The 20129-nt window shown below is 39.1% G+C and overlaps 1 protein-coding gene across 6 annotated transcripts; it reads left to right on the forward strand.

Annotated features, from left to right (window-relative positions):
- The first annotated feature begins 8292 nt into the window (after nt 1-8292).
- dyrk1ab (dual-specificity tyrosine-(Y)-phosphorylation regulated kinase 1A, b) lies at nt 8293-19972 on the forward strand. Of its 6 annotated transcripts, none has more exons than XM_070828581.1 (12): nt 8293-9116; nt 10973-11042; nt 12714-12910; nt 13213-13305; nt 13450-13638; nt 13847-13994; nt 14101-14387; nt 14556-14702; nt 14856-14996; nt 15132-15435; nt 15772-15896; nt 16324-19972. In XM_070828581.1, exons 2-12 carry the CDS (start codon nt 11030-11032, stop codon nt 16909-16911), a joined length of 2232 nt encoding a protein of 743 aa, XP_070684682.1. In that variant the 5' UTR covers nt 8293-9116; nt 10973-11029; the 3' UTR covers nt 16912-19972. The 6 variants fall into 6 exon arrangements, with proteins under 6 accessions (XP_070684682.1, XP_070684683.1, XP_070684685.1 ...); XM_070828582.1 differs by having other exon boundaries at nt 8293-8645; XM_070828586.1 differs by lacking the exon at nt 10973-11042 and having other exon boundaries at nt 8578-8645; nt 9038-9116.
- Nucleotides 19973-20129: the final 157 nt, after the last annotated feature.

Below are 20129 nucleotides of genomic sequence, written 5' to 3' on the forward strand. Positions count from 1 at the left end.
TTTGATCATCTTTTGAAATAAAGAGCAACACGGTTCAGATCTGTTATTCACTTGCACACGTGCAGAGAACGTGTGAGGTGATGGTGCAGAACGACTGCATGAAGACTGTCGTTGTACAGTAATTCTACAAAACTATAGATGTGGAAAACAGACCATGAGAGAATAGATCTTTTTCATGAGCAGACAAAGAGTTTCAAACGTTATATGAACTTAGTAATGAATTGTGCAGGAACAGATTTATTAGAATCAATCTTGGAATTTGATTTTAAAAAATACATCAGAGGTACAACATAAAACCAAAAGATAGATTTATTCCTATATTTTGATTCATTTGCGGTAGAACTTATTGTAAATACATTCAATCTTTGACACTAAGAAGGCAACATGTACCTCTGTTATGAAGAATTATGTCAAAATTGTAATCTGATCAACTGATATCAAACCTGATGAGTTTTGCCAAAAGCAGAACCTAAAGAGACTTTGTTACTATTGTTATATGTTTTTTCCCACAATATTAGGATTATTAAAAATGTTCCATTAACAGGAAACCCGACAAGCTTCACAGTTTTGGAAACTATTGGGCCAGGCGTCACCTTTTAAGGGAGATGGTATGTCAAACTAAAACCTAATAGATGTGATCCTGTTGGCAGTGCGACTGCAAACATTTGGAAAACAAAAATTTGGATGGATCGTGTTCATATCAGGTTCAAAACTTTGTAACAGTGACATTAACTATAGTTACTCAAGTACTGCTTAGAGTACAAGTTTTAGCTACTTGTTCTTTCCATTTTCTGCTATAATATCCCTCGATCTAAATACATTTAAGATGGAATTATTGCATTTTTTTGCCTCCGGTACATTAATTTCAAAACTATTTAATATTTTCATATTTATTTATTTATTTTTAATGGAAAAAAAACAACCCGAAAAGAAATAATTAGCTACACCTCAAACAGCTGCGATATCAAAATGCCTTTTACGTGTTAATACATCATTAATAATAAAAATCCAATTACATCATGTATATAAACGTGACAATCTGTAAGGGGTGATTCTACATAATAACTTGATAATTAAAGTATATCTTGCTGATGCTTGTATGATTTTGAGAACACTGTTTGCTGTTTTCCATAAGTACAGTATCTGATATCTTCTTCCATCACTTAATACACTACTGTGAGTCAGTCTGGTGACTTTGCAGGGCCTTCCACATTACATCATAGTGGACAGCATCATGGAAAAACTGTTGCTGTATATTCACTGGTTGAAGTGGAAAAGGCCTGTGAGCACATTCATGAACAGAAAAGGCAGGAATGTTTAATGTGATTGATTCTACATTTTGAGCCACGAAGGCCTACAAGGACATGACCCATGCCATTAAGCAAAGACACCTAAAAGACGTCTGAAAACACATTATTTATCCGATAATCACATGAAATGCAAGGTCATTTACAGGTCAGTGACGCTAATGGCCTTCACGTCCTTAACCCTGTGGCAATGATAGCCTCAGCATAGTCAATACCTTGGACCAGCTTCCACTCAGCCAGTTAGTAGCTGTGTTACTGAGTCCAATCTCTGAACAAAGTGTACACTAAAAAATTTAGGCATCATCAGACGTCATCACCAGATGGTCTGCATATACCAACCTCAAAATTAGCTTCTGCTGCCATCCTGTGGACAAAGAATATACTGTAACAGACAGCTTCGAATTCAAGAAAAACCTGTTAGATGTGAGTTTTTTGTTTTTTTTCCGACAACAGAGACTTTACTGGCATAGCTGAGGTCAGAGCCCATAAGTTACACATTGAACTGGACTTTTTGAGAATGTGAGGATAAAACTGATTAAAGACCGAAGCTCTGTTATAACATTAAGTTAATGAAAAACTAAAAACTACAACTGACAATCGTTCAAATCCTGCTTACCAGGATCTCTGGATGTTTGTATAAAACATTGTGAGGGTTCACGGTTCCTCTCTTGTCTTGTTCGTATGCGTGCAAAAGAAAGAAAACTGACATGATGTCACACATTTGGAGCATTTCTTGTAGCACTTTAACTATTATTTTTGTCACATTTGTAGAAAATTGCCAAATGAGAATCTTGACAGTTCTTAAATTCACTGTTAAAACAGTATTTCATGACCTTGAAACACACAAATTGATGAATAATTATTTTGGGATCATGACATAAAAAACATGACATGTCCATGACCTCTGTGACCTTCAGTAAATCCTGTATGTCCTCCGGCAGTCAGACAAAAAGACAATTTGTGCACCAAACACTTCAAGTTTCAACTTTGCATGGCTGTGACATGATGTGACATTTTTCAGATTAAGGATTAAGACAAATGACTAAAATGTCTTATAAAACTTGATGAACAACAATCTTCTTTCTCAGACACGTTTAAGAGCAGTCTTGGATTCAACATAGTCTTGAAGTAACTAAACAATTGCTTTAAGAACTAAAGATTAAAAGAAGGCTTGAATTGCAGTGGCCAAGCTGGTTTGACCTCAGAGAAATGCTGTCCGCCAGAGGAGAAACAATGTAGATCAATTCATTGAAACCCAACAGGCTCCACCAACCAGACAAGTATAGTATCTACTGACATGAGCAGCTGACTCAGTACTTTACCATTTTCACATGAAAAGCAAATGCAGTGATGAAGATTTCACTAAGCCAACATATGCAAAGGAGAAAACCTCATTTTACTAGTGCTAATTAAAAACCTGAAATTCTATGTACCATCATCTCTTTGGCCCCATAATTTAACCACATTGTTAAAAACCATTACACCTATTTAACTTAGAATTCACTCAGGACTTCATAATAAAAAAGTAATTATTACAAATCAAAAATTGTTTTCTAAAAACTATGAACTGTTCTAGACTAAGACCTACAGCTGGATTACTTTACACCCTTTCTATGCACGTTAAACGTGTGTACAGAAATAATTACCTGTCCACCATATTGGCAAAATCTTTTATCTTAATTCAAATTATAAAATAACTGATTGTCTGACATCCTAATCAGTCTATTTTGCATATCTCACTGCTGTCTGTGTTTCCCAAAGTCTCAGGATGGCCAGTAGGAAAGATCATTCAGGAACATGGGGGAACTTTTTTGTTTTTTCTGTGGGCTTTGGGCATTAGGTGTGGTTTGACAGTGGTCGTGTATTCATCTTTCTGTTGCTTTATGCATTAGGTTCTTTGTGGCAACTGCACACTCCTGTTGTGGACCACAATTAACACATCCCTCACTCATAGCACTCACTCAAAGACACTCTGCACTGAAAATCTTTGTCTACGGTGCCACTAACGACATAGTAAAGAGCATGAGATGAGTGAATATACATGCATTTTAGATAAACAAACAGTAGATAATGAGATTACAAAGCTTTTGTTTCAAGCTCAAACTTTTCTGTTAAAAAATCTTGGCTAATGAAAGTTGAGAAGTTATTGGAGAAATCATAATTTTGGGGTGAAGTGTTCCTTTTAGCTAATGTCTTGGCTCAGAAGCAGGTTTGATTAACTTGATGAATGCTGTTCAAAAGTATATGCCATTACTGCAATACCATTACTACTAGTACGCTGTAAACCTGAGCAAGGACACCGTGAATGATATATATGGTTCAGCTTTTTAGAAAATGTTTGTGCAACTTGGTCCAGAAATCTGTTCAAAGAATCTAGTAGAACCTGATATGTGTTGAAATAAAGTAATGGAAAGTGAATTATGCTTACTCTGTACGATAGATATCTAAAAACTGAATCATGGTTGGGGACAGTTTAACCAGAGGTCTGTTCACCTGCAAATCATCAAAACTGGCTTAATGTAGTACGCTGTGCTGTTTGTTGTCTGGTCCAGCAGAACAGGGAAATAGAAGGATGGAAGTATTTAAAAGATGAAGGGAACATTAAAAGAAAGAAATAACAAAAGACAAAGTGAAATAGGAGGTAATAAGAAAATGAAGAAATGAAGAAGGGGAGGCAGGAAAGATGACAAGTTTGCTAAAGTGTTTTATTTTGCCATGCAGGGCAGTTTGCCTTCATTTTACCATATAGGAAAGTGGTAAATTATTGTCCTCTGCCTCAGTCTCAGATGTGTTTTATATGTAATTTCATAGACACGGAGAGTACGTTTTCAAAAAGGCTAACGGACTGTGTATTGTTAACTAACCAAGCACGTTGTTTTATGAATCAAATATAAAATAGATTCAACATATGTTTTACAGACCTGTCCAAAAACAATGTTAATGTCCTAGAAATTAATTGTGATTTTTGGCTTCAATATCTGCTTAAGAATACAACCTTAGAACAGTACGTTTACTGTTCAGTACAACTTTTGGGTACTTTATTTCAGCATTTCCATTTCCTGCTACTTTATACTTTAACTCCACATATTGTACTTTTTATTTCATTACATTTACCCAGTCACTTGTGATGCTTTGAAGATTCAGATTAATAATACAAAGTATAATCAACAAATGCATTGTGATTCATCATCATAGATTAACATAAGACTTTACTGTTTCCCAGGGGAAAATTCACAAACTACCTAGCAGTATTTATAGTAATTAAAATTAGCCCCATCTATCTGCTATAACATTAAAGAGATGCACATGAATGCACCAACAATTATGGCCCAGTTATACAGCCTAATGCAAAAAACATTATTCTGAAATGGGCAATTCTCCATAATGAGTACTTGTACTTTTGATACTTTAGGTATATTTTGATGCTAAAACTTTTGCACTGAATGCCGGAATTTCACATGTAAGAGAATATTTCCACATTTGTCATATTGTTACTTTTACTTGGTCATATTGTTAGCTTTTATTTAGATAGCAGTGTTGAGCACCAGTGAACTGTTGTCCAAGGTGTTTTAATTTCGATGGAACTAAGGCTGCACCTCACTGTGTGTGTGTGTGTGTGTGTGCTCTCAAAGTGAGAAAATGTAGCTATGCTGCCTATCATAGGGGTAGGCACCAAAGGTAGGTGCTCTAGGAACTACGAGCACACCGCTATCCCATCCATCTATTGTCTATACTGCTTATTCTTAAAGGTCACAGGGGGCTGGAGCCAATCCCAGCTGTCATTGGCTGAGAGGCGGGGTGCAGCCTGGACTGATCGCCCGTCAATCACAGGGCCAACACATAGAGACAGACAACTATTCACATTCACACCTACGGACATTTTAGAGTCACCAATTAACCTAACATGCATGTCTTTGGGCTGTGGGAGGAAGTTGGAGTACCCGGAGAAAACCCATGTAAGCACAGGGAGAACATGCAAACTCCACACAGAAAAGGCAAACGGCAAACCTTTGAACCCCGAAACCACGACACCACCATGCTGCCAACACCATGACCCCATTGGAATAAATTATTCCTTTAGAGAATACATGGATGTATGAAAGTATGGACGCACACATTATTTACCAAAAGTTACTGTAACTATGTTTGATGCTACCAAGCCAGCTACTAGCTGACTGCTTTTGGTTGGTGGGACAGGAAATTGTGCTGTGTGGTGGTGAAACCAAAGGAACGGTAATGATAAGAGAAGCTGCCCACAAAATCAGTTCATTAGGATTTACACCAAACCAACAGGCAAGACACTTTAGTGCTGTCTTAGAGTCAGAAATAAACTTCAGGGTTCAGGTGGGATATGACACCGTATCTGCTGTTTATCCTCTCAAAAGGTAAACTAAACTGCCACCATTTCTCTCCCTGAGCTACACAGAGGGACCAGTGGGGCCAGACTATTTTAATGTTCTCCTGTCTGGTCGAACCAAAAAAAGTCACAAGTCAGTTATGCTTCATTCAGAACTCTGCTGCCTGAGTGCTGACTGGGACCAGTCAGTTTGTCAGTTTCCATATTGATATTAAAGTTGTTTTAACTTGTCTTTAAAGGGTGTAATGGTCTTACATCGGCCTATTTGTCTGACATGCTTTCAGTGTATGAACCTGGACGCTCAGGACCTCTGGACCGAGTTTTTTAGTTGTTCCAAAGTGCAGGACAAAAACTTGTGGTGAGCCACAGACAGTGATATCTTTAAAAGTAAAACTTTAAACCAAACGTGTTAGCCTGAATTTTGGTTAGAATATTTAATGGCCATTATTTGTTTTATTTAATATTCATTTTACTGTATTACTGTTTCAAATGTTTTATCCATTTTATTTGTTATCTATTTTGTTTTATTTCTACATTTTTATTTATCATGTGCATTAGTCTCAAATCATTTTAGTTTATATTTGTACTCTCGTGTTAGCAGCTTGTCAGCCATCTTTAAAACACTTTGAACTGCACTAACTTGTACAAAAGAAGCCATACTAATAAAGTTTGGTTAATTGGCTGATTGACATAGTCCTGTAAAGTTCAGTGAAACCACGTGACTTGCTAGCACAAAGGAAACTGCAATGTTTATTCACAGCATCTACCCTTAGGATGGAAGAAAGAGAATTGAAAAAAAAAGAAATGTTGCATTGAAATATCAGCTACTGACTTGTTTACTGCAGGCTTGAAAAAAAGTCTCACTTGCAACCATAAAAGTTGCAGCACTCTCTGGTTGTACTGATCACATGTTGATCCCACGTGTAATTTGGCCAGTGTAAATGGAGATACTGGTCAAGATACAAATGGCAGCCATGCACCACACTAACGATGAGGCCAAAATGGTTCCTTCTATAGTAAAACAAGCCCTAAGCTGTTGTGAACTCTGGAAACTCCACCAGTAGTGATGGAGAAGGTGACAGTGATGCACTAGAGCCAATCATGAGTTGCATCTGCAAATGGGCCGACAGAGACTCTACATTTTGTGCGTACAAATCCCTATTAGCTACGATAACAACAGTAGCTACTCCTCCTGGGGTCTACAAAAGCAAAAAAAATACATTAAGATTAAACATAAAGACAAAACAACACAATAATTCAACACATAACACATATCACTACATAATTATATCACCACTTAAAGAGCTAAAGCAAACAATAAAGCGACATACATCCTCTGATTACAAATAAATCAGGATGGATAGCTCTCTCCATTACATCTTTGGCAGTAAAAGCAGGATTGATATTTTCCAAAATACAGTCCAGACCTGTTGCAGTGACGACTCCAGTGTCACAGACCATTCAAATGTTTCCAGCAAAGCTGTAGTTTTTTCTGTTTTCTCTTTCTTTCTTTTTTTTGAAAATGTCAAGCTAAAATGAAACACAAAAATTATCTTCCTAAAGGGTTTTAATTCAACCAGCAGAAGTCATAAGCTGACAATTTCACTCAGATCACAGATATCATGCTAGTGTGTTACCTGAACCTCTTGTGAATGGACCATTCAGGGAAATAATATTTGTATGCAAAGCTGTCAGTCAGAGACGTACTAAAGAGTGTTTTGGCTTATGTTGAAAAGGCTTGTGATAAATGGCTATAGATTTGACTTGTTGTTCAGCAGACAAGCTGCCCTAATCAATTTATTTCTTACCCACTAAAACTGAAGTGCACTTATTTCTTATATTGTAGTGACATATTGTATCTTTAACTTAATCAATAATCAGGTGTCCATATGTGCATTGAAACAGGCTGGCCTTCCTGTAAGCATTCCTCTTGTTCAAACTGGCCATTAAGTTCCTGAAGCTATTTCAACCTAAGTGATGGGGGACTAAATAAAACTTAAAAAAAGACTCCTCAAAATATATTCCAAGTTTATCTGAGACTCGTATTTAGACAAATACAGAAGATTTCTTCCAAAGTTTTTAGAACAAAATTCCCTGTCTTTTGTTACTATTCTTCCACGGCAGCTCAAAATGTAAACACAAAGATGGAATAATTATGCACACATCATGATAAATCAAGAACAGAGTAAAGAATAAATGAAGAGTAATAAAACACTATTCTAGATATTTTTTTTTCTCTCCCTGTCCACAATTATATGTGGGCCGAAGGGCTGTGTAGGGCGTTATGACCTCAGTATTTCTATTTCTAAAATCCTGACTAAATGAGTTATTCTTAAAATGGCCAATACTAAATAAAAAAAAGGAAAACTCAGCAAGGTGTCACAAAGTTATAATCATGAAGGCCATGGTGGTTTCAAATGGGAAAAATGAACGCAGTCAGGCGATATATATCTCTGCCGGATGGTAGCAACAGGCCAAACACGGTTAAAAAGACAGGCAGGGACACCACTGGAGTTATTATATGTGTCCTGCAACTCTGGCCAGTTAGATTTTATTCGTCATTGGTACATCCGGGTACTTTATTTTTTGATTGACAGTTGCCATGGCAACAAGCTAGAGCATCGCCATTTTGTCAGGAGGGTTTTTTTCCCAGCTCAGTCTTTTCAAATGTTCTCCCTTCCCGCCGGAATAATGCTGTCAGTGGATATATATTTGACGTTTTTGGATATCGAAATGCGTCTAGTGGATCGGATTAAGAAGATCAAGAGGCCGACGTTTTAACATAGTTGAAATAATTAGGCGGCGCCGCACTAACTCAGTTGTCCGTGTCTCTGGTCCACCGGGCCGGTTCACTGCGCAGGTTTGGACCGCGCGCCATTTTGTGAAAATTGACACAAAATTCCTAACCAAAATTATCAGAGGACACGGTTTCTGTTTCATGTTTAAAATACTCTGGAGTTAACTGCGTTGTCGTATTTATCGTAAGTAGCCGACGCTAAATTTGCAAAGATAACGTAAAATCAGAATTTGGCATAACGTTTATTTAGCGGTAGCTAGAATTGTTAGCTTGAGGCTAGCCAAAGAAGCTAGAGCTAGCCAGGGCAGGTAGCTAATGTTAGCTGCGTTCATTTTGTCAACTAGCTAGCCAGTTCGCTAAGGTTAGCTAGTGAGTTATGCGTGCTAGTTAACGTTAGCATGTTGCTAGTCATCAGCTGATAGTAACGTTAGTCAAAGTTGCTTCGATCGCCGATGTTGTTCATCAAAGCTTTGGATATGAAAAGCGTATTAAATCTGGCTGGCGAATAATTTTAGAGTTTGCCGACCAGAGGACGAGGATTGGATTTAACGTTAACATTACTCGCTAACCGTGCAGGGAGGGGAGAATCTCAAGCTGGATAAGTTTCCTCATCATACAGGTTATTGGACTTTAAATGAAGATCGTGCCATCAGAGGTGAGCAATTTTAAAATGTTATCTTTGACATTCGCCTTCGCTATCTCCACATTTCACGTTAACGGATTTCGAAGATGTATGTTATATGGAACGTGAATGGTTATCAATGATGGACGCGACAGTGAAGTTGAGAATGGTAGCTTATGGTATGGCGGCTAGCTAACATTTTGTGGCGGTGCCGACTCCGCTGAAGCCAGCGTTAACATTTTGCCTCCAGTCAGTAGGTCAACGGACTATTTTTAATGTTGGACGGGGACGGTTTTCCAGGTTGTTGTGAGCTAGAGGGTGCAGCGGATTGTGTGGGCTTGGACCGAGAGTCATGCTGGCACGGTGTTAACGTTACAGCTAACGTTAACCCTGCGATATTAGACACTGTCATTGTACGATTTAAGCAGATGTTGCCGTGTTAGCTAGCTTAACGGCCCCGTTTGATTTAGTGTCAATGCAATGTATAGCTCTATTTAGATTAGATGTGTAGTTTGGGTTTTAGAGTTGCACAGTACGGAAGCTCACCTAGCTAACCTGGCTAACGCCTGGTAGCTAATTCGGCTAACCTGGCTAATGGTTAACGTTGACTTGTTGACGAACCAGCTGAATGGGCCCCACAACCCGCTGGCTGAACACAGCGTCACTAGCTAGCGTTAACGTTGGATTGGTGAGAGATATGCTTGCTTGTCCCGCAGTTTTCAGGGTAACGTTAACGACGACAACGTTAGCTAGTTAGACTGCTAACGGTAACGTGAGCCTGAATACGTTTGCCATTTAGACGAGGAATTGGAGGCACAAAACGGACGATATGTAGCAAGAGAGGACGCAAATTAACACTGAATATGCTTTCTAAATCCCAACCATGACGAGATCTACCCCATCATCTGTAAGTACAGAGCTACTCGGGCGCCGTCTTTATACACGGACGTTTGGCTTTTAATTGTCTTGGATGGGTTACATTTGATTCAGCTTTGTAATGGGTCTAATCAGTTGGGCGTGAGAAGATGACACATAGGCTTGTTACAGAGGTCTTTAGCTATCACTTATGATATGATACGGCTACTAATAGCAAGCTAGCTGTCGTTATATTTACACCTAAATAGGCCCGTTGATGCCGTGATGAGCAGAGCCAGGAAAGGAACTGTTCATATGTCAGTACTGAAAATGAAGAATAATCAAACGTTTAGAGGAGAGTAAAGAGCTACAAGTGCGCTTGCAAAATGGCTTTGTGGTCAAATACAGATGAATTTTCCCAACAGGCTTTAGTGATTTTTAAAATGTCAAATTCACCCTCTAGTTATCTTAGTGTGTTGTCAGGTATTGTGTTTGTAAAATGGGCTCAAACCAAACTTTTTCTGTTCTTTGTCAATTTGCATAATCTTGTACAGTAATTTCAGTTGGGTCAGTTGGCCTACCTATTTTTAAAAAGTGTATTTCAGGTCTTAAAATCCACTATAATATAAAAGGTATATTGACTGTCGACATGCTGAGAGGAGATCATGTGCTATTAAGTCCACAACAATATTAATCCTGATTTGTTTTGTTAAGTGTTATTTAGTCTGGGCCTCTCTCAGTGTACTGTTCATCTTTTAATAGTTTCACTACAGCTTCAGATATTTTGTGTTTTGAAAATTTTCATTGCCTAGGTATTAATTGCTTTTCACCACAAGCAACTTACCTATTCTGAATTTCTGTGTAATCTCTAAATTTCCCCCAAAGTTCATACATTTACCCGAAGCACACTTTTTAAAGTTTTGGGGTGCCCTCTGTTCTTTAGAGGTTCTCTTTTTAACAAAAGTTAAACCACCATGAAGTAAAATACCCTACAAAGATGCACAATGATAATGCTCTGTTTTTATTCTTTGTAGTGGGTTGTGGTTTGCTGCTGGACTCTCCTCCCAGGATGATATGAAATTTTACAGGAGATGATGCATCCAGGTTAGCTGCTATATATTAAGCCTTAACCCTTTGGTGCACCTAAGATCTTCTTCTCTTTCACTTATTTTACTGTTTTGAATTTGACATCTGGACTCACAGATCATGGGACAAAAAGGGATATGTGTTATGTGTTGAAAAGGGAAAAAGTGAACAAACAATGTTAAATCATTATTGAGATTGGCCGATACTGTTTTTAAATTTCCTTTCAATGCAATTTAACTTTACTTGAAGACAGAACTCAAAGTGATTAAAATCTGTTTGACACAATTGTTTTTAGGCCTCAGCTGAACAAGCAAGAAAATAAACACACTAGTCATCATGACAGATCAGTCTTATTATTTTAGTGCTATAAGTGTAATGTGAATAAAAACATTAAAATAAAAATGCATTAGATTTAGTCCTTTGTATTTTGATGAAATTTGCTTTAATTTAACAATTTAACAGTTATTTAGGTCCAGCCTTGCAGCATGAGCTTTTTATTAAAAATAGATAAATACTATATATATATATGATAGTATATGAAAATATATAATAATATAAAATATATCTATCTATCTATATGAAGATATATATATATGTGTGTGAGATGTCTTAGTTTCTTAAAATACAGTCTTTGCATGTGCTCTATCATCTTACAGTTCCTCTTATTTCTGTCAGTGGATGTGTATTTTTTCCTTTTCCAAAGCTGGGTCAGCTTTCTAATGCTCTCAGATGGAGTGCAGGTTTTGGGCTGTGCAGCTATTTTGCTGTCAGGCTCTTGTGTTGAAAGCAGCGTCTAAGTGTGCCAAAGTTCAATTTTATTTCTTGTTTATTTCTTGTTTTCTCATTGGAAAATGGGAGCAGCTCTGCCCTGGCAACAAAAGTAGGCTATTTGCATACTGCGTTGTGATTGGTCTGTGCATTGATGGGCTTGCCAAATCACGCTGTATCTCTGTGGTGATAGGCTATGCTAATTAGGTGCTGTTGCTGGGATTCTGAATAGTGGTTACTGTGTAGCACTGGTGAATTGTGTTGTCTGGTGAGAGATGCTGATAGCTGAACATGCTATTTGATAATTTTTTGATTCCTTCTGGCTTAAAATGAAGGATGATTCACTGTATAGTGTGGAGATGCTTTATTTTCACCCCTTTTCACTGTTAAAGCTGCTGTTTTGCTCCTTTTTCTTCACAAAGGTTGATATATTACTGTTACAATTTATTTTGTGCTTATCCTTTGATGCATTTTTCTGACTTTACATGTTTAAGAAAAGACACTTTATTAATCTGACATTTTCTTTTAACAATGAATTAATCCTTGTTATTCTCAACATATTATGATCATCTTTGTCTGTGTTTAAGAGTGAGCTTGATCATTTCAACATACATCTGAATATTACATATGCATAATTTGCATTTTGCATATATTCTTCTCATCCAAAGGTAAATTTAGGCATTTTTATGCTCTCAGTGGTTAGATTAAGCAACACATAATGCATATTTATATGAAGTCTGTACAGTAAGTAGCAAATATCTACACCGGTTTTATTTTTGGGCCAAAAATGTCTTTTGTGGATGAAGAAATGCAGCTGTTCTATGTCATGATTATTACCCTTTTCCTTCTTTGAGTGTTTTGCTACACATACTATTGGATAAAGGCAATAATGCAACTCATAACAGTGCTAATTTCTTCCAGGAGGAGAGACTTCAGCATGCAAACCTTCGTCCGTCCGGCTTGCGCCCTCTTTTTCTTTACACACTGCTGGTCTTCAGATGGCTGCTCCAATGCCCCATACGCACCAGCAGTACAGTGACCGCCACCAGCCAAGCACTGACCAATCTGTTACGGTCTTACCGTACAGCGACCAGACACCACAGCTCACTGCCAATCAGGTACACTAACCCTACCCTACTTTAGCTCTTGGATTTCTTTAAGTCTTAATGTGTCGTGTTACAAGAATTGCAATACTTAATGTAATATGAAAGCCTCCTTCCCTTTTTGCTGCTGTCACCAGGCAGAGTAGCTGCCTGTCAAATGCTCTTTCAGTCTAGCCATTTAATACTGTGCAAAAATGTAATATATTACATTTAATGAATGGCCACTAAGATTTAGCATCAGCAATATAGAGTAGCCCATGTTATAGTGCATATTATTTGTTTATGAAATGTTGTGATTTTCCCTTTTGATACTTCAGAGGCACATGCCCCAGTGCTTTCGTGACCCAACTTCAGCTCCCCTGAGGAAGCTCTCCATTGACCTTATCAAAACATACAAACACATCAATGAGGTTAGTTTTGTTTATGATTAAATGCATCTTTTGAAATCCTAATTTTGTTGTATTGTAAGTATTCATAAAACTTTGAGCACTGAAGAGTAATATTTTATTTCTTCTAAGTTTGACCATGTTAAATGTTTTATGGTTTATTTGCAGGTGTATTATGCAAAAAAGAAGCGACGGCACCAACAGGGTCAGGGTGAAGATTCCAGTCACAAAAAAGAGAGGAAAGTCTTTAATGATGGCTATGACGATGATAACTATGACTACATCGTCAAGAATGGGGAGAAGTGGATGGACCGCTATGAGATTGATTCCTTGATAGGAAAAGGATCATTTGGACAGGTGCTTAATTACAAACTTCTTACACATACACACAGACTTGGTTTGAGTACATATGAAAAGAGAAAATTGTCTAGTGTTTGAAGAAACAAATGATGGTCTCTCACAAATTACTTTTCTTGTGCAGTTAACATTCAATGTTTATTATCAAACAAACAATTTCGATTTAAACTTTGGGAACACTGACACTTGGCTTTGCTGGCTTCTTTAGGTTGTGAAAGCATATGACCGTGCTGAGCAGGAATGGGTTGCCATTAAGATCATCAAGAACAAGAAAGCTTTCCTCAATCAAGCCCAGATTGAAGTGCGCCTCCTAGAGCTCATGAACAAACATGATACCGAGATGAAATACTACATCGGTAACCCACTCTTGAAATTTACCTCTGATCTGACAAGACATGTATATGAAATTAAAAGGCTTTTTTCTGTATTTAACTAACATGGGACCAATGTGGTTTTCTGCAGTTCACCTAAAGCGTCACTTCATGTTCCGGAACCACCTCTGCCTCGTGTTTGAGATGCTTTCATATAACCTGTATGACCTACTCCGAAATACCAACTTCCGCGGTGTCTCACTCAACCTCACCCGGAAGTTTGCCCAGCAGCTATGCACGGCGCTGCTCTTCCTGGCCACGCCTGAGCTCAGCATCATCCACTGTGACCTGAAGCCTGAGAACATCCTCCTCTGTAACCCCAAGAGGAGTGCCATCAAAATAGTGGACTTTGGCAGCTCATGCCAACTGGGACAAAGGGTATCTAGCTGCTCTAGTTTTCTCTATCACCACTTAAATGAATATGTGCAAGAATGTCCCTGTGAAGTGTGTGATAATTGTTGATTCTAAGCAGTAGACGCGATGAATGGGTAATTCAGAGTTGACAGACAAATGTGGAGTCTAACTGGCAGTACTTTCTTTTTGTAGATATACCAATATATCCAGAGTCGCTTCTACCGTTCCCCAGAGGTGCTGCTGGGAATGCCCTATGACCTGGCCATCGACATGTGGTCCTTGGGTTGCATCTTGGTAGAGATGCACACTGGAGAACCTCTCTTCAGCGGAGCCAATGAGGTATAAGAAACTGAAACGCTACTCAGAGCTGTCATGTGTTTTGTAACATAACTGAGAATGGTGATGTTTCATTGACGGTGATAGTTGAGTTCTGTCTTTTCATTTGCACATTCTAAATGTTACACTAACTTGATTAATAACTTCCCCCCCCAGGTGGACCAGATGAACAAAATAGTCGAGGTTCTTGGTATCCCACCTAATCACATAATGGACCTAGCCCCAAAAGCCAGGAAGTTCTTTGAGAAGCTTTCGGATGGTACATGGAGTGTTAAGAAGACCAAAGACGGCAAAAGGGTGAGCTCACTTTGCTGCACCAAGAATCTGACTGTGTTTCGCAATTCGAGTTAAAACTAAGGTAGATTGTGTGATAAAACACAGAAGTCACAGCTGAGTAAATCTCTTAATCTTTGTGTACTTTGTCTTAAACAGTATAAGCCTCCAGCCTCGCGGAAGCTCCACTCCATCCTGGGTGTGGAGACAGGGGGTCCAGGTGGCCGACGGGCAGGGGAGTCTGGCCATGCTGTTGCTGACTACTTGAAGTTCAAGGACCTGATCCTGCGGATGTTGGACTATGACCCCAAGAGCCGCATCCAGCCCTACTATGCCCTGCAGCACAGCTTCTTCAAGAAGACTGCGGATGAGGGGACCAATACAAGCAGCAGCGTGTCTACAAGCCCCGCATTAGAGCAGTCCCAGTCTTCAGGAACCACCTCCAGCACCTCCTCCAGTTCAGGTGACTGCCACCTGAAAACTCAGCCACTCCTCTGCCATTCATTTAAAGAAGTGAAACACATTGTCATATGTTGTGTTCTAAGATAACATGACAAACGTATCATGTCACTTCCCTACAATTATCTATTCAGTAAGGGGTATTGATTTTGTGGAGCTCGGCATCAATACTGTGAACTGAAGCAACTTATTAACCAGAAAGAACAACATTAAAACTAATAAAATCAATTTATTTGAACTTTGAGACAATTCTAATGTTAACTAATCCTATTGCACTATTTGACACATTTTGTGAGGCATTGATGAGGCTACACTCATAACACTTTTGTTTAACCCTCAGGAGGGTCATCTGGGACAAGTACCAGTGGCAGAGCAAGATCAGACCCTACCCATCACCACTTGCACAGTGGAGGACACTTCGGCACGGCCATGCCTGCCATCGATGGTGACAGCCTCTGCCCACAGGTCAGTAAGTTCTCCGGGAGCTGTGAGAAATTTTATCTGAGCAGAGTTATTATGGTGGCGGTGAATTAAGATATAAAAGAAGTTGATACATTTTACTAATAAACGAATTACTTAAAAATGTATCGAATATTTTTTTCATGTTGCTAGATTGACTGTTGTTAATGGTCCTAATACAAGACTGGGTTAACATCAAATTAGAAAACCTGTGGTCTTAAAATCACATTTAAAAAAAAAAAGTACAAAATTGTCATTCCTCCTAGTAAATGGGGAATTATGTCAACTTTTTAACTTTATTTCAGTAAATGTGCTAAAAATGACACGTCTGAATCTTGCAGATCATAACATTTAAGCAATAGTGACTTGAGACCCTAAAAATGGTGCAGACATTTTCCACAACTGACTGGTGTTATTTGCTTGACATTGACAGGCAAGACAGCCTTACCCACCCCCGCTGGTGTGGGGCGGTGGCGTTGGACCAGAGTCAGTCACTGGAGAGACCCACCCAGTCCAGGAGACCACCTTCCATGTTCCCCCTCAGCACCCTAAGGCCCTGCATCCCCACTCACATACTCATCACCACCACGGGCAGATGATGGCCACACGGCCACGCCCACGCCACTACACCTCCCCGACACACAGCTCCTCGACACAGGACTCCATGGAGGTGGTTCATGGCCATCTGTCCATGACCTCCCTGTCTTCCTCTGCCTCCTCTTCCTCAACGTCGTCCTCTTCCACTGGGAACCATGGCAACCAGGCCTACCAGCTCCGCCATTTGCCTGCCGGAGCCCTTGACTTTGGTCAGAATGGTGGGTTGAGCATGGGGCTAGGTGCCTTCTCGAACCCACGGCAGGAGACTGGCATGGCAGCGCACCCTGCATTCTCCATGGGCACGAACACAGGGCCTGCCCACTACCTAGCGGAAGGCCACCTCGGCATGAGGCAGGGCATGGACCGGGAGGAGTCTCCAATGACTGGAGTGTGTGTGCAGCAGAGTTCTATGGCCAGCTCGTGACTGCACTGACATTTGGCTGTGTGTTCCCCCTGTGCGTCATTTTTAAGGTGGTGTTTTTTACTACAAGGTGTGTTGAGAACAAAAGCTGCTCACGTCAGAAGGGAGATATCACTGAACCGCTACTACAGAGAAAAACCTTTGTTAAAAAGTATATATGTAATTTTCATCAGTTTTTCTTTTGCAATCATTAGGCACAAAATAATACTGCGGAATAACCATAGTGAGATTGAGACATCCATCTTACCATTTCACCAGTTTCATGTAACCACCAAGTAATCACCATATGGTATTATGTGGCAAAATCTTCTAAGGAGCATTTCAGAGCGAAGTTTGAAGCTGTTTTGCAGGTAGCTGTTGGTGATGAAATGCTTGGCGTCCTCTTTCGGTTCAAACCGTGGACTGCCTGACATTATTGTTCCACTGGTTCTTAATTATTTTGCCCTTTTTAAGTGAAATTTCTCGTAAAAAAGCTGCTTGTAAATCCTGTAGCTTGACAATGAGGGGAAGTGTTTGCGGTGATATTTCTTGTTGTTGGTCGGTATTGTGTAACTCTGTTAAAGGGGAGCACATAGCAGTGGAGTCCCTATAGCGTGTGCTGGCCGGGTGGAGAGGAGACCCTGCAGGTGGATACTGACACCAGCCGGGTCAAAGGAGAGGGAAGCACCACCCCTCAGGCCTAGAGGCCCCCGTAGTCCTGCAAGCTGCAACCGGGCCCGGCACAGATGAGAGCAGCGATGGGCACGGGAGACGAAAGGATCCAGCCCAGTGAAAGGAAGACAGTCAGTGGCTGGTTCTAGATAACCCTTTGGCCTTATGACTCATGGACTTGGAATGGGATGGAGCTGGACATTATCATTTGAATTAAGATGGCTTTTCTCTATTTTTCTCTCTAGACAGCCCTTAATTCTTTAAGGAAATTAAAACAACTTAGAAAAGGTAAATAAGAATGGTAATTTGAGGCCTTTCACGACAAAGATTTCTTCTTCAGCAGGGCCCCACATAACAGGGTCTTATTGTACACAACAACCTCCTAAACATTACTTTCTTGAAAATCTTATTCACTGGTTAAGGATTTTGCAGTGGAAAGAACTATCTATTCCAGAGTCTACCCTTTTATGTTTTGTTACTTTTCCCTTTTGCATGTAGTTCCTCATCAGAACCACCTGCACAAGTCTCTCCATCCAAAACATGGAAACTGAAGAAAAAAATGAGTTAAGTGACTGCCTTTTTTCTCCTCAAATTATGCTGTGAATTTTACAAGAATTTATTTTCCCTTTGGATATGTTTTTATACCAAAGCAGTTGTTTTATAGCATATAGGTGTCTGTAACCAATAATGTAGCAGTTCACCACTTTGACGCAAAGTTTATCAAGATCTTATTTTAACGTCAATACAAACAGCTGCAATATATTACTTTAGCAAAACTGGAGACCGTTGTTGAGACCGTTGGCTATTGTGTATTCTGGCCAGATTTGTTTGCAACGTTTTACCAAACCTGTTTCCATATTAATTGGTAGATTATTTTGGGAGTCTTTTAAAACTTTGGTATGTTAGAGAATTTGGTAGTTACTCTGCAGGCTCCGGAGTAGCAAGATAGAAGCTGATGGTTTAAAAAAAAAAAAAGGAGACTAATGCGTTCTATTTCTGTGTCGTCGTTTTTCTTTTGCCCCCATCATACTATTTCAAAGGGTTTTGCTGCCTTTCATACATCATTTGGTCAACTTGGCTAGTTTCTGCCGTGAAGCAAGGCTTTATGTCATTGTCTTGGCAGGGTAAGGATAATTGTGGCAAATCAGTTTGTGTTGAATGGTATTTTTCTGATTTGGTAGGGCAGATCCCCCCTGATTGTTGTCCTATTCAAAGGGAAAGGGTGTCCGTCAGCCCACAATCACATGCTTTGCCCAGGCAGACATGCATGTCCTCAAAACATTACAGTCAATAACCAGATTTTTTTTTTTATATCAGGGATTTTGAAGTGCTTTCTTTCTTCTGTTGCTCATTTTACCAGCTTTGAAATTAGACAGAAATACCTGCCCACAGCCACCTTTCAAATTAAGGGCAGGCCACAGGTCATGCTGTTGCCATTTTAAAGGAGAAACCATCATAAGAAATCATTCTTGGTATTTCCACAAACACAAATGTAAAGCTACCTATATTGAGATTGGGGTTTTATCTGGATGTCAAGGTTAATTGCAAATTTGCAATCATTTTTCATACCCCGCAGAATTTGAGACATTTAGAAATTGCCAGCGGTTTTATTACTGGCACTCATACTGGTACTAAACATTCCAAAAATAAAGACTGAAAAAGAAAAAAAATTGACTGCAGTGACTCGTAAGTGTGCGCCTATTTCAGATCATGCTGATTGACCTCTTATTTAGAGCAGTTGTCATGAAATGCAGCCCCTTTTTAATAGTTGAAATAGAATTTATGTATATATTTATATTTTTTTAATAAAGGAAGTATAGAACTCACTACCTTGCTCCTGCTGGTATGTTGATTATGTTTGTCAATTTGGTGACCATTCAGTGGGCAGGAACTCCTGTTTTCTTAGTGGCAAAACCTTGCCTTTTGGCAAAGGTACTTGACTACATCAGGACAACACTATGAGGTAGGGTTTGAATCAAACAGGGAAAGCTAGATCTTCAAACCTTAATAATTTTCACAGGGTATATTGTAAGTGCATGTACATCACAAACCTTACTTTTTGGTTATATGAGAAGCACATGGTTGAAAAAAAAAAGGTTCCATCTTTCATAAGCCTGTTGAGTTTGTGGGTTACACACAAACACGTATACTTGTCGACATATCTGAACACCCAACAGAAGTTGAAATCCTCGTATTTAATTTGGATCTATCCTTTTCATTTTTGAGTTCACATTTTTTCACTTTTTTTGTACATGCAACATGCACTATAGAATTGAACAGCATGGGGGAAAGGATAAGTCCATGTATCCACAGATTGTAAGATCTAGTCAAGACTTTGCTGTGTTTATGACAATGCCCTTTGTATTATATTAAGACAGTCTTATGTATGATATATAAAAAGAAGTTAATTGAATTGCTCTGCGTGTCTTTATTGTTCCCTGACAACCCCATCTACATTAGGTGTTCACTCTTCACCCCTAGTATCATAATCATACATAATCACTGAAGTACATTATCACACGGTGCTTTTGTTTAAGGTGACATGTCTAGACCGCATGAATGAAGGCAAC

The sequence above is a fragment of the Pempheris klunzingeri genome, chromosome 4, assembly GCF_042242105.1.
Source record: "Pempheris klunzingeri isolate RE-2024b chromosome 4, fPemKlu1.hap1, whole genome shotgun sequence".
NCBI lineage: Eukaryota > Metazoa > Chordata > Actinopteri > Acropomatiformes > Pempheridae > Pempheris > Pempheris klunzingeri.